General features: G+C 32.0%; 4 protein-coding genes across 5 annotated transcripts in view; 2 read left to right on the forward strand and 2 right to left on the reverse strand.

Annotated features, from left to right (window-relative positions):
- LOC132948145 (uncharacterized) lies at nt 1-12,065 on the forward strand. Its single transcript, XM_061018487.1, has 3 exons — nt 1-313; nt 1,949-2,027; nt 9,331-12,065. The coding sequence occupies exons 2-3, from the start codon at nt 1,949-1,951 to the stop codon at nt 11,916-11,918; spliced, it is 2,667 nt and encodes an 888-aa protein (XP_060874470.1). The 5' UTR covers nt 1-313; the 3' UTR covers nt 11,919-12,065.
- LOC132948146 (high-affinity choline transporter 1) overlaps nt 12,041-22,500 on the reverse strand; it is a 24,093-nt gene continuing 13,633 nt past the window's right edge. For both annotated transcript variants that reach the window (XM_061018489.1, XM_061018488.1), the window contains 8 exons: nt 20,140-20,247; nt 19,071-19,226; nt 18,756-18,904; nt 17,727-18,003; nt 16,721-16,938; nt 15,906-16,276; nt 15,227-15,354; nt 12,041-15,151 (listed from right to left, as the gene is read on the reverse strand). In XM_061018489.1, the coding sequence (XP_060874472.1) occupies nt 14,958-15,151; nt 15,227-15,354; nt 15,906-16,276; nt 16,721-16,938; nt 17,727-18,003; nt 18,756-18,904; nt 19,071-19,226; nt 20,140-20,247 (1,601 nt within the window). In that variant the 3' untranslated portion in view covers nt 12,041-14,957. The remainder of the gene's footprint in view (nt 15,152-15,226; nt 15,355-15,905; nt 16,277-16,720; nt 16,939-17,726; nt 18,004-18,755; nt 18,905-19,070; nt 19,227-20,139; nt 20,248-22,500) is intronic.
- The window catches only part of LOC132948147 (uncharacterized), a 3,802-nt gene continuing 1,583 nt past the window's right edge, over nt 20,282-22,500 (forward strand). Inside the window, exon 1 of the mRNA XM_061018490.1 lies at nt 20,282-20,816. Within this exon, the coding sequence (XP_060874473.1) occupies nt 20,506-20,816 (311 nt within the window). The 5' untranslated portion in view covers nt 20,282-20,505. The remainder of the gene's footprint in view (nt 20,817-22,500) is intronic.
- LOC132948148 (mucin-2-like) overlaps nt 21,020-22,500 on the reverse strand; it is a 3,159-nt gene continuing 1,678 nt past the window's right edge. The window contains exon 2 of the mRNA XM_061018491.1: nt 21,020-22,338. Coding sequence (XP_060874474.1) covers nt 21,071-22,338 — 1,268 coding nt within the window. The 3' untranslated portion in view covers nt 21,020-21,070. The remainder of the gene's footprint in view (nt 22,339-22,500) is intronic.

Genomic DNA, 22,500 nt, shown 5'->3' on the forward strand with positions numbered 1-22,500 from the left:
CATCCAATATCCATCTGTAGTCACCATGTCGGGATCGAAAATCGTCGGATTCTCTCTGCCGTCCAAAATCGTTTGATGGTTTTTTCGTTGTTTTTTCATTCATTTCATTCTTGTTTGCATCGCGCTCACCGTTTGTCCAGTGTCGTAACGATAACAATAAAATTAAAGTAGGTACAATACGTACCGTTATTCTGTATTTTTATGATTGTTTGATTTTCGTTTTGTTTTTGCGCCTACGAAGTTGAAATAGACTTAATGTGAACCAAGGATAACCTAAAGGATTCTTGATAGTAATTTGGATTAGACGATTACAGTAAGTATACAAGTTCTTTAAGTTCAGCCTTACATTATTAAACCTACCATCATAATATATTTTATACTTACATAACTAACTTAAAAATGATTCTCTATTGATGGTTTTTGTAAGGTTTGAAGGTTTTTTTTTATCGATTTTACAACCTTAGATACCTAGGTCATTTTTATAAGATTTAAATATAATATAATTTATCAATTTATAAGACTTTCGATGAATGTTTAAAATATGAATTATTATTAGTTTACAGCCAAAAAATATTTCACTCTTATTCAAGGAGCAGTAATTTTCTCAACCAATTTGCTTTCGTATATTGTTTTGTGTTTGCAGCAAATGTAATTTCAAATTAAAAATCTAGTCTATTAAAATAGAGGTAAATGCCCGCGGAAAATTAGTTATTTAAAAATGTTTTATTAATTTATCATTATATTTTACATACTTCTACACTGAAATATAATATAAGTCAAAGGTATATGTTCAAATTGGAAAAATGTATTTATCGACATACAAAATGTATACATAATCATCAGAAATTTATTTAAAAATTGGCTTAAAGAGAAAGGTGAAAATTCATTATGATGCATTCATAACAAAATAATTAATTATATTCAACATACTCGTATTTAATTTAATAAATAAAAAAATACTCCAACGCTCTTATACTACCCCCACTTACATGTATGATATAAAGTGATTTATTTACATTTATAGTGCCTTTATATTATATTATTTTATGAGTTATGAGTTTTTTAATTAAATTAAAGTAGAAAATAAATGAACTAATTGTTTTATTTTTACTTCAGATGACTTATGTTATTTTTGAAGTACCTAACCTCCTACATTAATCGTAATATACAATCAGCTCATAATTACTCATACGTAATTACCTATTATTTTGTTAATTTATTGTATAGTTAACACTGTAATTTGATCAGTGAAACTTAGCCGAAAAAAAAAATTGTATGTCCTAACAATATTTTAATTTAACTCGAAACTAATACATAAATTAAATATTTGACAACATAATTGCATTACTAAATATTTTTAGTACGATTCTCGTGGCTTACTACACCACAACAGGACGTTCGGAAACGGATAATCTGTGGATTATATCATAATTTCTGTATACGGTCCAATAAATAATTTGAATCAGTACCGTTTTAGGTTTTTTTTTTTTTTAAATCCAAGTTTTATATAATCAAACAACAGGAGGTGAGATATAAGCGCTTTTATTTTCAGTAACTCACGTTCACATTTAATCGAATATCAGCCTTTCTTGTGAAATTGCACTTTAAATGAAAATATTAAAATGAAGTATGATTATTATTGAACGAAAATAAAATGAATATCAAGACTCGTTGTTTCAATAAATTGGTCTGCTTGGCATACAAATGTATAACGATAGAAACTCATTACTCGCATTAGCATGATGTTTAAATAAACGATTGATAAATATTAAATTATAAGTTTACATTATAGAAAGGTGCTACTATATATAGTATTCATGAAAATGGTATAAAATCGGCTAAAAAAAATTATTGAATGATATGAGTGTACCGAATTATTCGAGTATTTATTTCGATAGCTGGACATATTCATTTCTGCTAAATCGAATTTTATTTTTATTTTTTATAGATGAGGGCGTATTTGTTGGCAACGGCATGTGCGGTCTTCTTGAACATGGCTTTAGCTGTTTTACCGAACAAACGTGATGGTGAGTGCTACATACTAAAACCGTTTAAAAATCTGCCTAACGAAATTCTCATCTATCTCAAAAGAAAATTCAACAGATTTTTTATTAAAACCTTACACTTAAATTGTATATTAAATAACTCGTTCTAAAAAAATTAAATTACTATCATTTTATTAATAACCGATTACGAATTCCAATTTTATTTCTTAGTTTATATTATAGACGTGTTTTCTTGAATATAAATTATACTAGGGATTTAATTTTCTTGTATGCACTTAGAAAATTGTAAAATTAAATTGTAACTGTGCAATTTATGCTAATAGATTAGCTGGTGCCTGGTAAAGACCGAAACTGAATTAATATTTACATAAATGCAATTTATATTTTATATTGACAACGATAATCGTTTAAGAATTATGTAAATAATATAATGTTAATATTGTTATGATGTTGTATTTATATTCACCAGTGGTACTATACCGTCATACGCTAAAAACATGTAGCTAAAACATCATATAATTTATATCTATGTAGGTTTATGCAAAATGTTGATTAATAGCTAAATTAATTATTGTTGTGAATTGTGATTGACACAATATAGGTCGTAAATCCGATTGTGTATAAAACAATAACTGAAAGCTCACGTTTGCAGCGGAAATAAATTGTTAACATTATTAGAGCACATTAGCATCATCAATGAATATTATAACAAACATTCGATAGAAAAAATACAAATCATCTCCAATTATTTTCTCCGTACCTACCTATACACCGCTTGATTGATGACAAAATTGATTTTCTCGTTCTAATGGAATGCATAATGATAATATATAACACGCGTATCACGATGTGTTACTATCACAATATTATATGTCACTGCTGAATTGGAAACTACAATTGGTTGAGAAATGTATACTTTTAGTTGGTTTTCGGAAACTTAGATAGGTACGTGTATTTAATCCTCAGTTATTATTTTAATTTAAATAAAAAGATATCTTTACCAATTCGATAAACAAAAATTAATTTTTCGATAATTTCAAAATAACTATTTCAACTTTGTTTTGTCGCATGGATTGATAAAAATTTAAAACCACAACACCTCAGTTCGTATTGACTGAATAAGTTAATGTTTTTAACTATTCGATTCATTTAGATTTTAGATGTTGGTGAAAACCTCACCGTGGTTTGGATTTTCGAAAAAAAATCGGTTTAATTAAGATGATATTTATTTTTATTTATTAAATTAGATGTAGGTACCTGCGATAGAAAATGTACCTGCATGATTACATTTGTATGGCTTTATTATTTGATTAAAAACCCAAGCACATACAACTTTACAATTATTTAAACAGTGGTAAAGTCAAAAGGATATAACGAGTAATTTGCTTACCGTGTTTCGGCGTTGAAAATCAACCGTGACCTATTTACATTTTTTTACTATAGTCAAAATTAAATTGAGAGATTTAGAACAATTTTAAAGGCGTTTACAAACCTACTGGATTTTGAAACTATGGTCCACAGGTTTTCTGGAACATATCATATTATATTGGTCTGCCGTACTTAAAAGCCATTAATTTCCCAATTTCAGTGCGCGATAAGACGAGCGTGCACAGACTTTCCAATTCTGGGGACGTACTGCGCCGCAATGCGTGAGGCGTGGAGATACGTATTATAATAAGTAATAACGCCTGATAAATTATAATACCTACCTAGTTATAATAATAATAATAATAATAATAATAATACCTATGTAATCTTCGCCTTCGCGGACAAATGACAACGTGACAATAACGTGTATAATGTGCATACCCATTTATTAGCCATATTTCATGCACAATAGACGTCACGACAGCGGCGACAACAGCCACGGTGGCGTGTGCGTTTCCACGTACCTACGTAATATATTATACCAGATACCTGAACACGTCATCTACCTATGATATCTCTAAATACGTATTACCTATATAACAGTGCAAATGTATATTATGCGGTGTGAGAACGGTACGATTTGACACGGGACGGATCGCTACGTCGCCGCGTCACTTCCTACATTCGTTTAGTGTGTGAACTGGCTATAAACACGACAATAATGCGCGGAATACGCGGCGGCGGCGGTGACGGCGACACGAAGCCGACCTGCCGGATAATAATAATAATAATAATAATAATTGGTATTACGAAACAATAACAATGTGCATCGGGGACCGGAAAGACGGAGCCACCGCCGCCGAAAAATTCAATTGCCGGAAACTGACCGTCGCGTTTCCGCGGCCGCGTGCGATACTCCGAGAGACGCGTCGTCTGGACGTCTGTGCGGGTCACACGCCGCCGATCGGCGCGTCACGGTCCGTCGCCCGAGAGAGGTGCTGTTTATAATACTTATTATTATGACATACTATGTAACATCCGACGCGGTCGGAAGACAAATATTATCGCCGATTATAATAATGTAAATTATGATAATATAATATAATACCCGTAGGCACCTACGCATTTTTCAGTAGAGAGTCGAAACACGATAAACTGTCGGCATAATATTATTATTATTATTATTATTATGGCTATAACAGGCGATACAATATTATAGTGGCATCACTGCAGTACCTACATAATATTCACTATTACGGAAAGGTTATCAAGCGATAAACTAATTCAACTACCGGCCGCGAAGCTGATCGATTCGCACACAAAGCCAAATAATTTATTCACAATGTACATATTATTATTAGAATGGCGAAACGAACTACAATATATAAGTTATTAGCTTATTATAGGATTTAATTTGAAATTACAATTTTAACCATTTTAATTTTTTCAACAGTCAAAGTTTAGTCGATACCCATAAAATGTGGATGGCTCAATTTATTTACTATAGGTATTAGGTAATACTAACTTTTATATGAAATCTTACTAAATATTTTTGTCGAAAGATATCAAAAAGTTCATAACAACAATGTGTTATAAAAAACTAATATAGGTACCTACATCGTATATGTAATACAAATTACAATTATTGTAGAAAATATTTTAGTCAAAAAACCTAATAAACAAAATCTACTGTAGTGATGACAACAACATGAATTTCGTATTGATGAGTATAGAGACTTCATTTCGTATAGAAAAATAAATACAAAATAGCCCAAAGTAGTTTCGTAAAAAAGGACAATTCAAACTTAGCAATACATTTTTAATAATTACAATTATAAACATCGAAAAAATATATTATTTGAGCTCACAATACCTTTTTTTAAAGGTATCATCTCTTATCGCGCGCTGACGACAACGTTTTTTTAAAAACTATTGTAGGTTTATTATAAATTATAATGTATAATTTGCAAAAAAATAAAAATATAATATTATGATTATACTACTTATCACAAATACACTACAAAATAAAAAAATTAAATTATTTATAGGTGTATTAGTGATAAATTTGTCCATCTATGGTTTTCATTTTTATCATAAAATATAAATATATAAGTCAAAAATGCGCTATAATGTATCATGAACAATACAATTGAAAATTCATAAATTCAGTTGTACTACTTGTAATTATTACTATATTTATGTAATGGACTTTTGGTAAATATAAATAATCTATAGAGTTATTTTAACTAAATGACTAAATTGTATAAACACAAATAAATAGCTTAAAATTTGAAATAAACTAAAAAACATTGATTTTTGATAGGTCGTTATCATTTTGATAGATAAATTGAATCACGTCTAATCAATATTTTAGGTACATCCAAGGAGCAAGGAAGTGTAAAAACACTATTATAATTTAGAACTTCTTGAAAACTAATTTTCACGTTGGTGGGTTTAAAATTATTCCATATTATTATACCTAAGTTTATATGATTGCACAACGATGCACGATTCTCCACAGGCGGATCCGTCTTAAGCGGTATATTATTATTACGTATTATAGCTAATTTGAGATTATACATTACTTTAAATTCGATCATCAAATTTCGATGCAATATTTCATATTTTTAGATTTTTTTCTCATTCATCTACGACTACGTGATTTTTGTTCATTGACGAACAACCATTGTCTACTACAGACGTTGTCGTAACTCGTAATGATATTAAAATAATATAATATTATTATTCCTAACATTTATTATTTTCTTGTCAGACTCAAACAACAGTCTTTTATTGATTTCACTACTGTAGTGACTGATGTTCCGGCATAAGCACAACCAATGATAGGCTTAGCTCATTTTATACCATATGAATAAATACTATTTTCCTGGAAAATATTATGGAAAATCAAATTAGTTTTGTATGAACAAAATGTTTTGAGAACAAATCAAAACTAATCATCAGTCTAAATGTGTTCCTTTTATTTACACATTAAATTGAAAGCTTATGTACGTCCATACGATATTTATTATTCCGTCATCGTGTACTAGTCCAGAGTGCCCACTTACTACCCTAACCTAACCTACCATTATAATATTACTATTATATACTACTCGTTTTCATATCTGTCTTCTATAATATTTTTCTTTCATCTTTTGCTCTGCCGCTTATTCACCACTAGTTTCTGCTGGATTAATGGTTTCCGTGTTATATGCGTACATTATAATATTATGTTCATCGTGCGTGCGTCAATATATTATTCATTAAGAATATGATTTTTTTTTCCGCGTGAATACCCGTGAATTCCCTCGTGTGCCTACGCTCTGCGCGCGTTCAAGTAATAAAATATATATATAATATAATTTATTATGTATACACATACAACTGACATACCTATATAATATATTATGCTTATAACTTATAAGTATGATTTCATTCAATCGCCGCTTCATAAAGAAGCGTATTATATTGTTCGCAGTGAAAAACACGCAGTCCTTTAGTGTTAAAAAAAAACCAATATTACAAACATACGTGCATTATACATTTTATACAAATACAAAATTGAAAATATAATAATACAATTTATTATATATTGCGAGTGTATAATATAAGCGCCTCTGCATAGGCTCTGAATAATTAATGTCGTTACGTGGGAACAACACTACACTTGCTATAGTGATTGTTAATATTTCCCAGTTGTGTTCCGCCGTCTGTGGAATAATTCAAGTGTATTTGGGTGGAGGAGAAGGGGATCATGGTAACTTCACGGTATTCTACCGAGTAAAACAAAAGTGCAAACACCGTGAGACGATCTGCACAAAATGAACGTATAATAATTTATTTATGTGTATTATTTTTTTTTTCCGTTTTCTTTGAGTCTCGTAACTTACTTATTAACGTAAATGTGTAATTTTGAAATTATTTATGTTCAAACAATCGAGCTTAAATTATTACCAACAATATACAATAACGATTATATTAAACTTAAATGTATACGTAACACTTACAGTAATTGATGTAGTTGATAATTCATTCGTGTTTCATTATCCGTAAAACCTAGATAACAATCATGTTAATTCCAATAATAATAAATCGTTCAACTACTTGTCTTATTATATATTTATATTAAAAAAAATGCTTTATTAATGCTAAAACTTATCTTTTCTAAATTAATCCTCAGGTATATGATTTAAAATATAAAACACCAATAATTATATTGGTACCTATAATTTAAATAGCAAAATTATTTAAAATGGTTTTGACGTTCAACAAAAATGAATGATTAAAAAAGGTGGGGAAGTGTTTGTCATTCTGCTAAACAGTATGTTACAGGTGGGTCTTTGAAATGGATTATGTTAAATTTAAATTTAATGATATAATATCATTATATACGAAAAACGATTCTGACCGAAGACGGCCTGTCAGCCTATAATATATTACTAAGTATACCTATTTGATGATATTATTGTGAATAAATTAATTTATTTACTTATTTACGTGGGACCTTGTTTTAAATGTTCAATCCTTAGCAATACAAGTTTAACATTTTATTAATTTTTAAATGAAAAACCATTTTTAAATTTTAAATTTGATCAATTTTGTCAACATTTGAACTTTAAATGCTTATAAAAAAAAATTGTGCCTATGCACTTTTAATATTTTTTAACTTCTATTACAACAATAAATCAGGAGCCTTGCATTAAATTTTCACGCTTTTATAAAAAAAAAAAAAACTAAAAAAAAATTGAAAATTGAAAATGTCCGTAAACAGCTCAAAATGAGTCAAAATATTTTGAAAGTGTTATCAATCATAGGAATTCATAAAATAAACATATGGTGTAAATTTCAAGTATCTAATCTACAGTTATTCGTTTTTGAATTATAGCAAAATAAGAAAACCACTACATGAGAAATCGAGTGAATATCCAATGTAGTAAAAATTTTAGTTATCTTTCAGGTAGACATTTTTTTTTGATAAAGGTAGAAAAACTTATGAGGAATCTTGAATTAAATTTTAAAATCTTAATTTGAAAAAGTAACATTTTTAGGAATTTCTTACACAAAATAATTTTCACATTTTCTAGATTTTTACGTATTTTGTCAAAATTCAAACTTTTAATGCTTACAAAAAAAAATTGTGACTATATATTTTTAATATTTTTTAACTGTCATTGTAACAATATATTAGGAACTTATTAAATTTTCACGCTTTTTGACCCTACAAATAACATTTTATTGATATTTATAGGAAAAAAAACAAAAAAAATTGAAAATTAAAAATGTCCGTAAACAGCTTAAAACAAGTAAAAATATTTTTTAAATTTTACAGTGTATAGAAAATGCCAATATAAACATTCAGTCAAAATTTCATGTAGCCTCGGTCATTTGTTTTATAGTTTCACCAAAAACCAAAATCGATTTTGTCAAAAACCGATTCGTAAATATTCCAGCTTTTCCACAATTTTTATTTTATTTTTCTAGTTCATTCTCAAAATAATTACCTAGTTACCATCTTTTTTCCTCGTTAAAGACAAGAAATTTGTTATGTCGATACAATTTACTTATGCGACTTTTCCTCAATAGTCTATAAAAAATGTTTTCAACTAACATAATATTTATAGTAAAAGCAAATGGTTTTAGTATTAGTATAAACATGTTAAGAACAATAATCGTTTTTTACCAACACCCATGATTAAATATTCTACAATTGTAATTAAGTACCTAATATCCAATTACTTTTTATAGGTAGGTACTATACATTTTAATTTACTTATCTTTTGTGTATCACTTTAGAATTATTGTAATATGTAAATCAGTTTTTTCGATAAACCCAATATTTCTTAATATATGAATCCAGACATCCAGTTATTTATAAGAATTGGATCCTTGGTTTTATAAAAATAAAAAATGTTATACTACATATAACTTATGAAAAATGTGTTTATATTTTTTTCAGCATCATCGTATTCTCAATTACTTCAAATTCCCTTTCAAAGTCAACCAACGGTTAGCATATCATCAATGTATACTCCATCTAGTACATCTGGAAATGGACAATCTTTTGATTTTGACAGTTTTAACGCACAAGACATCCAAGGTGATTCTTCCCAAGCACAGTTGCAATCATTACAGAATTTTGGACAGCCTCAACAAAAATCTCAACAAGATTATAATAACCAACTACAATTACAACAGGTGTATGCCTCATCACAACCTCAACCACAGCAAAGCTATAGTGCTCAAATACAAAGGATAATACAAGGGTATAGTGCTCCACAACAACCACAACAACAGCCACAACAGTCACAACAGCGACCTCAACAAGGTTACTTACCACCACAACAACAGCAACCATCAACACAACCACAACCAAGCTATGGAACACCAACACAACAACAGCAACCTTCATCACAACCCCAACCAAACTATGGAACACCAACACAACCACAACCACAACAACCAATACCACAAACTCAGCCAAGTTATGGACCTCCACCACAACAACAGCAACCACAACCACAGTCAAGTTATGGACCTCCACAACAACAACAACCATCACCACAGCCTCAGCCTAGTTATGGACCACCACAACAACAGCAGCCACAGCAACGACCACAACAAAGTTACAACACACCACAATTTCAGCAAAGTTATAGCCCTCCTCCACAACAACAACCAGTGTCACAACCCCAACCACAGTCGAATTATGGACCTCCACCACAACAACAGCAACCACAACCACAGTCAAGTTATGGACCTCCACAACAACAACAACCATTGCCACAACCTCAGCCAAGTTATACACTACAGCAACAACCTCAGTCAAGCTATGGACCACCAACACCACCACAACAACCTCAGCCAAATTATGGGCCTCCACCACAACAACCATTACCTCAGCCTCAGCCGAGTTATGGACCACCACAACAACCACAACAGCCATTACCACAATCACAGCCAAGTTATAGTCCTCCATTGCAGCAACCACCACAGACAAATTATGGTTCACCACCACAACAACCCCAACCATTGCCACAGCCAAGTTATGGACCACCACCTCAACAGCAGCAACCGCAATCGAACTATGGCCCACCACAACAACAGCCACAACCATTACCACAGCCCCGGCCCAATTATGGACCACCTCAACAACAACAACCATTGCCACAATCCCGACCAAGTTATAGTCCACCTCAGCAACAACAACCGTTACCACAACCAAGTTATAGTCCCCCTCAGCAACAGCAACCCTTGCCACAACCTCAGCCAAATTATGGACCTCCACCATCACAACAACCTTTACCACAACCACAACCAAGTTATGGACCACCAATCCAACAGCAACAACCAATACCACAACTCTCACCAAACTGTAACCATCCACAGCAGCAACAACCATTACCTCAACCACAGCCAAGTTATGGATTGCCTCAACAACCACTTCCACAGCCACAGCCTACTCAATCTCCAGTATCATATGGTGCCCCAGTACAAAGTACTATAGCTCCTCAACAAAATTACGGAAGTCCAAAACCATCCAATACTAATATTCCTCAATCTAATCAACCAACTGTAGTACAGTCGATCAGTTTTGGAATACCATCACAATCGTTTAACACACCAAGTCAACTATTGGGGATGTCCCAGAATCAAAATGGGTATTCTTATAGCCCTCCCGCTGTTCAGCAACAAAATAATCAGTTTCAAGGCTATTCTTACAACCAACCAACTCCAAGACCAAATCAACAGCCACAACAGCCACAACAGCCACAACAACCCAAGCAGCCTAGTTTTACCTACACTACATCTCAAACGCAACCTCAAAATATACCACAGCAAGTTGGTTATTCATACAATCCACCGCAACCAGCCACACAACAAAATAATGCAAAACCCCCCTCATCATCGCCACCTCAACCCTCATATGGCATACCACAGCAGCCTCAAACTTCCCCTCCGTCAAACAATTATAACCCTCCCAAGCCGCAAGCCCAACCACGACCACAGGGCAGTTATATTTATACCGGTGTTCCTGCAACGAGTACACCAAGACCGCAGCCGTCTCAGCTAGGATACAGTTACAGTCCAACTCAAATTCAGATTACTCAGGTGCAATTTAAACCACAACAGACATCATCAGGGGCAGGAGGGTACAATTATAACCCCCCATCAATACCGTTCGCAACGCCAGCATCACAAGCCAATCCCCAGTCACAATTCCCATACAGCGGGCCGACGCAATCGCCTTTGCCGACGTTTACGACGTCTTCGCCCACGCAAACTTACAGCGCGTCTGCGATCTCACCTTCGATAGTGTCATCGAACGGACGGAACTTGAACTACCAGTCGTCGCAGCTTAACGCACAACCGAACGGGTCGCCGTCACAGCCTTCCGGTGGCTATTTGACGCCGAAACCGGGCCAGTCTAGTACACATACCCAATCAGCGGGCTACGGGACGCAAACACAACAGCCGACGCAAATACGATTTGATGAATTTGCGGCTCCGCAGTCCGAATCACAGCCGCAACCTGTATACGGCTGAGTAAATTCTGACTGGTACCACGAATGGTAGCGTGCGTACATATATGGAGTTCACCATCTAGTCTACCAATGTCACTAGACTGTTTAAAGGAATAATTTTTATCAGCCATAAAAAAAAAAATGTTACATATTTATAGCATTTAATGAAATTAAGTAGTTTGTGATGTTCCGCAATTTTTAATCAACGCATTACAGTAAGAACATCGGCTTTTAACATGACATCAATTTTATTATACTACTTACAACTACATATCGATTAGACAATTTCATTGTAAATACATTTTACTTTAGTATTTCATTCTATTATAATTATAATATTATATAACAACTTTTTTTTTTGCTTGTAAATAGTACGCTAAATTGCCTGTTTAAAGATATACATTATACATAGTATTATAATATATATTTAAGTATGTATGATTATTTTGTATATTTTTCACTAAAAAAAAAAAAAAATACAAATCGCGGGACTTAAGGTATTTTTAAACTGCCGTATAACAAAATGTTTTGTCGTGTGCTGATATGTTTTATGTTTAGGTACTTAAAATTGTAATGTAAATTCTCGATTTGAGAAATCGGTCGCTTTCAACTATGAACTAGTTCATCTAATTTGGCTTAATTCAACATTTCAAAGTCAAACAACAGTAAAATTATTTAATTATATAATGTTGTGATGAACATTTAAACCGACCGAATATCACCAAGTAAAATATTATTAATTATAAAAGATGTAATAATTCTAAAATGTAATTTTTTTTTTACTATTTTCCTAAAGGTCAGTCATGTATTGAATACATATAATGATATGTAATTGTTAATCTTAACAGTAAGATAAAATGATATGTATCATTGTACAAGTCCTTTAACAAATTCCCGATAATAACAATAATAGTGGAATTTTAAGTTTTATGCTTAAAAATAGACATAAAAGCACATAAAATCTCTGATTAAATTTAAACGTTTTTAAAAAAGCTCAACAATCACATTAACAACTTTAATCAATTAATTAATTAACATATTCGAGTTTCTAAAATACTAGTACTAAAAAACCATTAATATTATAGTGTAATATAAATTTATTTTGTTAAATTTAAATGCCAATTAATTTATTTCCAACTACAGACCATTATAAATTGGCGTTTTTATTTAATAATTCTATATATTGTGTTTATTCTATTCTTTATAATTATTTTAATTATTATCATTTATTATTAGGTATTATTTAAATTATTTTTTTTGGAAGAATCAACACTGAAAATATATAATATAACCTTATAGATCTCAAACGTGTGACAGGTACAGTTTTTTCTAATACTGATAAAATATTCATTTCTAATTCTATATTTTTAAATAACAGTCAAACAACACGGAACGTGAGAAACGCAAGTGTTGTAGTGCCCACGAAATTTCACTAAAAACAAAACCACGTAGGGATAAATAGCAGTTTAGGACCACAGAATTGGACTCAGTTATAATATAATAGTATGGGTTACACCACGTTTGGGTACATAACAAATTTTTAACAACCAATTTAGAACATGATTGAGTACACGATGAACACGATACATATTATTGGGTACACATTAATGCAATACATTCACCCTATGTCGATTGGTTGGTGTAGGACGGTATAAGGTGCACTTCTTGACTGTATACAAATCAATATAATATTTAATTTTTAAAAAAATGTAATAAATAACAGAAATCAAATTAAAATTTTAGTTTTAAATCTATGACGAGTGAATAAACATCCCAAAATATTTGTGGGACGATACAAAACCAAAATGTTAATGATGTCTCCTAATGATATTGGTACCAACTATAAACGCCAATTATTGATCATCCCATATCAAAACTAAATCGTTTGAAATAAAAATATATAATCGCGATAATTTAACAAATAAACAGTTAAATCAGTAATATGTCATCAGTCCTGTAATGTACCCCAAAGTATTTTTCCAAGGAGTATTGTGTACCCAAGCATTGTATAGTTGTATTCATAGGTAAAATTATACGATTGAGCACGCTCTTATTTTCCAGCTGCTTTTTATGCACTATTATTGAGTACTATTATTGTTTAAAATTTCAAAACATTATAAAACTCTTTTTTTCATCACAATGATCGTAACGTAAATCGTAAGTGACTGACAACTGTAAAAACACATTCTTAAATAATAATGTGAATTTATATTGTGTTTATTGGTATCTAATCTTGTAGTGATTCACTTTGGAAATCATAAATATAATAAACATGTAATATTATTTGTATTAGCACACTACAGATTTTAATATGAAACAAGTAATAACTCAAGCAAAAAATTATCAATTATAAATTTTTTGATTTAATAAAAAAAGTTTTACCTATTATACCTATTTATAAATATTCTTTGATTATTGAATTTAAAGTATATATAATTATTTAGTTTAATGTAACTAAACAGTTTCATTTCACGTTTCTGTGGATTTGAAGCTGAAACAGCTTATACTATTTTTTTGTATTATTAGAGATCGTTATAATTTCATACAACAGTCTTGGTTCTTATATACTTGATATGTATTAAAGTTTTTTTAACGTAACTATTGCAACTTTGTAAACAACATTGTGCTCAACCTAATGTTGTTTTTTGTATTATTAGATATCGTTATAATATCATACAACAGTCTTGGTTCTTATATAATTGATATGTATTAAAGTTTTTTTTAACGTAAATATTGCAACTTTGTAAACGACGTTGTGCTCAATCTAGTGCTGTTCAACTAGTGTCGAAAGCTAATAATCATTTGACGTATACTCAGTGCAGTACTCGAAATGATAGCCACACATAAAAAGTACGAATGCGCTCAATCGTATGATATCCATATTTTTTTTAAAAATGTTTTCATACCCAAACGTGTTGAGGTCGGCCCAATGTTTTGAATAAATAGGTAATATTTTTGTATTAGACTTAAGGGGTTTCGGTTACAATATGTTATGAATAGAGGGCTACTACGATAATTCTCGTGATCCTATCAGAACTGGGTCGCGCGAGATACGACCTACTCAAAACCCGGTGGTCGTCTGTTCGTACCCCTGCTTGTACACCTTTCCCACGACGCTGGCTTTCCTCTGAACCGCGGTAGTGGTAGTCGCTTCGTCGTCATTGATGTCCAGTGCCGGGTTGATTCTGCCGTTCCTCTCGTCTTTGCCAACCAGACCGGTGGTCACGGCGGCGCCGTACTGCGCCCCCATCGGACCTGCAAAGCGACCAGTCCATAAATAAAATGCGAATCCTTGACAATAAAAACGATTATTGTTTCCCCCAATCTTACCCGACGTGAGCGTGGTCATCTGTTCACCCTCGTGCGGCTCCCCAACTCGCACCGCGTCCTCCGGTATGTTCACCACGCAATGGAACCAGTCGTAGTGCGGTGCCAGCTTACCGTTGATAAACAGCCACCTGCGAATGCGGAATTCGAATGTGATTATGATGTGAACGCATTGTATGCAATGAACAGAGTAACACACCGATACGATTTAAAGTGCGGAGAATTCATATACAAAATTTTGCATTTTTCAATATTTTGGATGTTTTTTTCATAATTTAGATGTGTAATTAAATGTAAATTTAAAGAGTTTTCCCCTCTATCCGTGTTATTTGTCAATATATTGTCACCAGTTAAATATTTTACATTTTTATTGATTAAATGAAAATATACATATCAGGTTTACAAATGTTGGTTTTACCGTGATAAAAATGGGGTTTAAAACTTTTTCAAAATTATTTTTAATATATATTATATATATTATTCAATTTTTAAAAATGTTTTGAATGTAGATCTTTTATTATTCTCGCTAAAGCCCCATATCCCCCTGGGTACATGCTTGTCCCCCACCATAAATTATGTAGGCATAGCACTGAGCATGCATATTATTGGGAGTATCAACTTGAGCGATAGAATAACAATAATAGTATAGGTACAACATTGCACATAGTATAGCAATACTCACTTTGTAAACCAAGAGACGAATACCAGCGTAAACAACGAACAGAGCATAGCTGTGGTCCGGAACGGGAATAGTTGTTTTTCACCGTCCCATCCAGGGAAGTGTATCATTGGTCGCAAGCCCAACAGAGGTTCGCCGCCAGCCATTCGTATGTAAAATGCGACTATGTACGCGGCTAGTGACCCGTATGTATTGCAATAGTGTTTGAAATGAACTACCATAGTTAACTGTGGGAATAGGATAACGTAAACTAGGTCAGAACACATGGACCACAGGCCGTAAATGGACGGGATAGTAATTGCCATAGTCGTAGCGGAAAAGGCGACGACTACGATGGATAATCGCATGACCCAGACAATCTCCATTTCTGATGCCTAAAACGGTTAAAAAACGTTAGTTTAATATAAACATACATTTACCACATACATATATCACGTATTTTAGTATTGTATATAAGTATGCATATAACCTATCCACCCGAAGAAAAAGTTTAAGCCGAACTCAATAATACGTAAATTGTAATAGGTACCTGGTACCTGGTATTCATATCAACATATTTTATATTTATACCTACTCGTAATATTAGTACGCAAGTGACATTCAAAATTTGCTGCAAAAATATTTATTGATACCTACTAAGTACTAGCCACGTATATTCGGTTCAGAGTTCGAACGGTATTCATTATATTGTTATAATATCATATTGTTACACAGGAATTCCACGAAGCAATATACGATTTAATATATTGTGTAATGTGTAAATCTATGCTTTGAAAATGTAAATGTTTATATTAAAAATAAGTGTATGCGAAACTCACGCTTTGTCGTAATAACATTCGATAGATGTTTCGCGCAAACATAGAACTGGCTGAAAGAACGCTGGAATCGGCCGAAGACATTATAGCTGCAGAAATCGCACCCAATGCGAAGAACGCCACCCAATCTGGAGTAAGATACTGCATAACCATTGGTAACACCATGCTAGTTTCCTTCTGAGTCATTGGCATCGGTCCTTCGTATTTTGTCTGATTCCAATCTGTTACGTGAATCAAAATGTAATGCACGTCTTACTACTTTATATTATATAACGACTAGCTCTCCGGTCAAGTTACATAATATGTCAAAACATTATATTATAGTGATTATTGTTTTTATGTTATTGTTTATAATTATTATTATAATGTAAACAAAACAATTGAATAATGTAAAAAGTAATATTCTCTTTTATATCATGTCTCATGTCGGCACGACGATAATGAACAAGGAAATATATCTCACGCGTTATCTAAGATTAGGTGTTCGAATGCTGCAATGTGTACAAATATAAATTTAAATGCTAGGTACCGAAAGATCGTCTGTTCGATTTTGCTACTATATTATACGAAAAAGGAAAATTAGTGTGAAATTATAGAAGGAACAGATAAAGTTATCTTTTTGAACTAAATGTGTTTTTAGTTATATGGGTTCTCGGACTTTTCGAACCATTGAACACCAAGAACTTGATGAAATTTGAACTGTTCTAGTTGGTGTAAAATTGAAGATTAATTTAACCTTAGTTTTTATTTAAGTAAGATTTTGCGCTACACTTTGATTATCTTTCAAGTAGATATTTTATACAAAATAAAACATATATATTTTTTATTAGCTCGGATGAGAAGAAATTGTTTAGCGATTAAAACCGATACAATCTTATCGATCGTCAGCATAAACATTTATCAACACTACAGCCCAGACTACGGTCCAATCAATTATTCTAATATTTAAATGTTTACTGAATTATATATACAATGTGTATTGTATAATTTAGTTGTATATTATACACACCTGTAGCCCTTGCTACCATTCCAATAATGACCGGTGGTATTGCCATGATGAAGCATCCAAAAGCAGCGACAAATGAGAGTATCTGAGCTTGTGCAGCAGATTTACTGGATAACACCCTTTGGAAATATACCTGCCACGGAATTCCACCAAACACCAACAGCAACGCGTAATCTATGTAGCTTAAGAAATCCTTTCCCTTGATCTCGCCGATCAAATCCAAACCAGGCTGGTTAAAGTCTACTTTCTTGTTATACCACGCAAACGGCACGCTTAACCACTATGACAGTAATAATAATAGTTATAAGTTAGGTATATTATTATATATTATGTGCAATGTTTCGTATTTATATTATTATATTTATTATTTATTTTATAAATCTACAGGCTGAAGGCTAATGAAACAAGAATAGTTAGATAATATATACTTATGAAGTAAGCAATATAGTTAACTTATTTGCTAATAATTTAAAATTTAAAAATTCCAAAAGTAAAATGGGGGTCTTAATTTTCCAGTTGCATAAGGCATGTTAAAGGAGACTCGGGAGAGCGTGATAAATAGTTTATAGAGTATAGGGAATATAGAAAGGAAAATTAGTTTAAATTGGAAAGCAACGAAGGGGAATCAAGCTCATCTGTGAGAAGTTTACTTTTAAGTTTAAATTAGCAGCTTGTCTTTGATCTGATAGAAAAGATAGATTTAAAGCTTTTTGTACAGGAGTTTGGTCATGAGGAGGGCAGTCAATTTTAAAGATATATGAAACAACAAACAAAGTACTAAAAATTGTACTCTATCCATCATTTGAGAGTCACTAGTGATCACTAGATGGATCCCAAACGACAGAATCATATTCGATTAATGAGCGATTCAATGAACAAAAAACAGTTTTTTGTATGAAGATCGTATTTTAAATTCAGAGCACATTCGCTGGATAAAACCAAACACTTTGAGCGCTATTGTAATATTGAATAATATATTCTAAATTGTTATGGTTTTATGTTAAAATAAAATATTGATATATCGTGTCATACCAGTCCTATGAATATGGCGAACAGTTGAATGACATCCGTGTAAGCGACGCTGGCTAGTCCTCCGAAAATTGTGTAGAAAACTGCAATGCAACAGCTCAAAATAACGCTGGTAGCCTGGTCCAGTTCGATGATCACACTCAACGTAGCCCCTGTATGTTATCATATTGTATATATTATACTATTTTCGTAAACAGATTGATGAGACGATATCGGTAAAACATACATACACCTACAATCCTACTCCTACACACAAAACCCATACGAACGTGCGACGTGTGGTTTTAAATTTGTTAATAATATTATTATTATACGTACCCAAAGCGGACAATATCCCGGCAGACCAAAACACTTCACCGCACAGAGCTGGTAAAAACAGCAGTCCTCCCATACGTTCGCCGAAACAATCTTGAAGCGGATCCAACATGGTAACATACCCTTGTCTGCGCATCGGATCGGCGAAAAATATTCCACCTGATTGTTTTGTTTATAATATTTTATCATCAGTCTAATAATCACCACCACTATATTATACAGCATATTGGCATTCGAATAACGTGTCTTACCAGACTTTTATAATTTTTCGAATAAAACGGGTAGGTGCCAACTAAAATTGTTTGTTTTTTATTCGAATCAAATACCTACATAATATACCAACTTTTTTCACAAGATTTCATAATTATAAATTGTATACCATTGATTATGAATACTATTGTAATTGGTACTATAGTATTCATAATCAATGACAATACCTACAGAAAAATTAATTTCTCCGATTGTTCTAAAAACTTTTGAGTCCTACACGATAAACTTGCGTTAAATTATTTTATCGAATTATTTTTTACGAAAATGTATTATCAGATAAAACCGTTTTATAGTATGTGCCACAAAAATAATATGACCATAACTTCGAGTGAACAGCCCAAAAACAGTAATTTATTTTTTAAAACCATGTGGGTTATAACTTACTTATAGCATTGATTATACATACTATAGAATCAATAGTTATAGATATCTATTATAAATAGCGTAAACACAAATTATATGATACTATAAGCAGGGCCAGCTTGGAGGCGATTCGAGATATGCAATGGTACAGGGCCTCACAAATTGAAAAGTCCTACGACCTGATACAAAAATAAATTATCTAGTTCATAGTCCATGTACATATTTAACTAATGATTCAAATTCGTCGATAGACTTTCTCTGAGCCCCTAAAGTAACACTTACCGGTTAACACCCACTAAACAGGCTCCGATATTCACCATCCCGCCCTGACTTATAAGATACATAATGTATAGTTTCGTGGACAACGCGTATATATTAAATATGATAATTATTGCAAAAGCACATTATTAAAATACTGCACCTAAAGTGTATAACTTACCGAAGACCAAACTTAGAGCATATCCGAACGGAGCTTGACACCATAGCAGGCCTGACGTGTAAATCGCTTCGGCCGTCCCATTAATATACCCACCGCCGACCCAGGTTGCTAAAACGTAGGAATTATGCAAATAGCACACGTTAAAGGTCTATTTACACATAACCGTTCCGTGTCCGTTCAGTATCCACACCGTCCGTTCAGTATCAGTGCAAAAGTATTTACACATAACCGTTCCGTGTCCGATCAGTATCCGTTGTCCGTGCCCGTTCAGTGCAGTTAAAACCTAACTACTGAACACACGCACGTTTTTTACATTCCATTTTTCACTGTTGTTTTGGCTTTTGGGTATTTGAAAAAAATTATAATATGACTGGAAGTGTAGACGAATCGCTAGAAGATCTAGCAGTACTTGCCTTGCTACTGGATGAAGAGGAAAAGAACAACAAACAAAAAAGGATTTGGGTTCATGATTTATGGAAAAAAAGAAAAATTGAAGGCGAATTTGCAACTTTGTATGGAGAGTTGGTAGATCACGAAACAAAATTTTTCGAATATTTTCGAATGTCACAGTACTGTTTTAATTTATTATTAAGTAAAATTGAACATGATATAAAAAAACAAGATACTTTTTGGAGACCAGCAATAACACCAAAAGAACGATTAGCTGTCTGTCTGAGGTATGTATACTGTATAGATAAATATGAACCTACTTACAACCAAACTGTATGCAATTACAATTTGACTTAACAATATTATAATTTAATTAATTAATTTGAGAATAATAAAATTAATCATACAATATATTTCTTAATTATATATCTAAAGTAGTGTATAACATTTTAAGCAATTTAAAATTTAAAAAAAAAACTTAATAACAATCAATTCAACAAACATCATATTTAAAAGGTAGGTAATTTTATATTATGTGATATTATTGTATAATATTATCTTTATTTGAAAAATGTGTAAAATATTTAGCAGCTGACTCATTTTCTTCTGGATTTTTGTATAGTTTTGTTTTTGGATGTTTAAATTTATTATTTGACTGTGGTACACACACATTTGCATGTAAATTTGAGTATATTTCTTGCTGCGGTTGTATACTGGTTTGATTTGAAATATTTCGATCAAACTGTGGACGTGAAGATGACAAAGTTGGTATTAACATATCTTGAGTAATACTCATATATGAACCAATATTTTTGTTGAGAAATGGAGATGGTGGTGGAGATGAATACAGAGTTGAAGTTGGTGTTAAAGTATCGTTTAGCACAGGTACATTAGTAGAGTTTTGTGAATTATTTGACACAAATTGATGAACGAACTGTGGAGATGGTGTGGATGAATAATCAGATGTAGTTGGTGAGCTAATATCATGTGGTGTTTCTATAGTATTTTTCGTACTACTAATTGAAGCAACGTGACTGACTTGTGGAGAAGGTGGTGAAGAAGAATAGTTTGATACACTTGGTGATGGCATCTCTTTCTGTAATTGAGTACTAGGATACGTATTGTGGTTAAGATGTTGTGCAGAACTTGATGGAAAGTTTTGATTAAACTCTCGACTAAACTGTTGCTGAGGTGGTAGCAATTGTGTGGGATATGGTGTCATAAAAGTTGTTTTTTTCTTTTCTTGGTCTACAATCATTTGCATTTCATATTCTTGAACTATAGAAAAAATTTTTGATTTCACTATGTTTAAATAGTATGGCGTAAATGATTTGAGTGTGGGTGAAAGGCCTGCTAAAAAAGCATCAACAGAATGGGTTTGTGTAGTATTAGCTATATCATTTTCTCTTTTTTGCATTATATACTTCATTAAAGTACTCGAAGCCGATTCCGGAGTTTTAGTTGTACGTTTTTTTGTACATTTGCGAACTGCAGATTGATATTCTGGAGTTTTTGGTAATTGATCTTCACCATCTGTATTGCCACTAATATTAATCTCAATATTTTGGACTGTGCTAACATTTTCCACATCGTCCTCACTGTCATTACTAGAATTCTCTAAATCATCGTTATTCACATCTTTTAAATTTCCTAAAGTATCCCTCTCTTGTAAATGAGGCTTTAAAAACTGAAGCTGATCATCATATTTATATTTTTTAATTTTTTTAAATGCTTGACCACTTGTTGTTTTTTTAATAGATTTTCGATAGTTATCCCTAATGCTATTCCAGCGAGTTTTGCATATTTTTCCTAAAAAAAGAGATTAAATATCAATTTATATAAAAATTTAAAAAAATATATTTATTTTATAATTCACTGTTTAAAATTAATTTTTTTTCATTAGATTTTAATTTGATAAATGTTGTCAAAAGTCGAAAAAAAAAATTGTACCTATTTATTTTTAAAATTTTT

The sequence above is a fragment of the Metopolophium dirhodum genome, chromosome 7 (assembly GCF_019925205.1).
Source record: "Metopolophium dirhodum isolate CAU chromosome 7, ASM1992520v1, whole genome shotgun sequence".
Lineage (NCBI taxonomy): Eukaryota > Metazoa > Arthropoda > Insecta > Hemiptera > Aphididae > Metopolophium > Metopolophium dirhodum.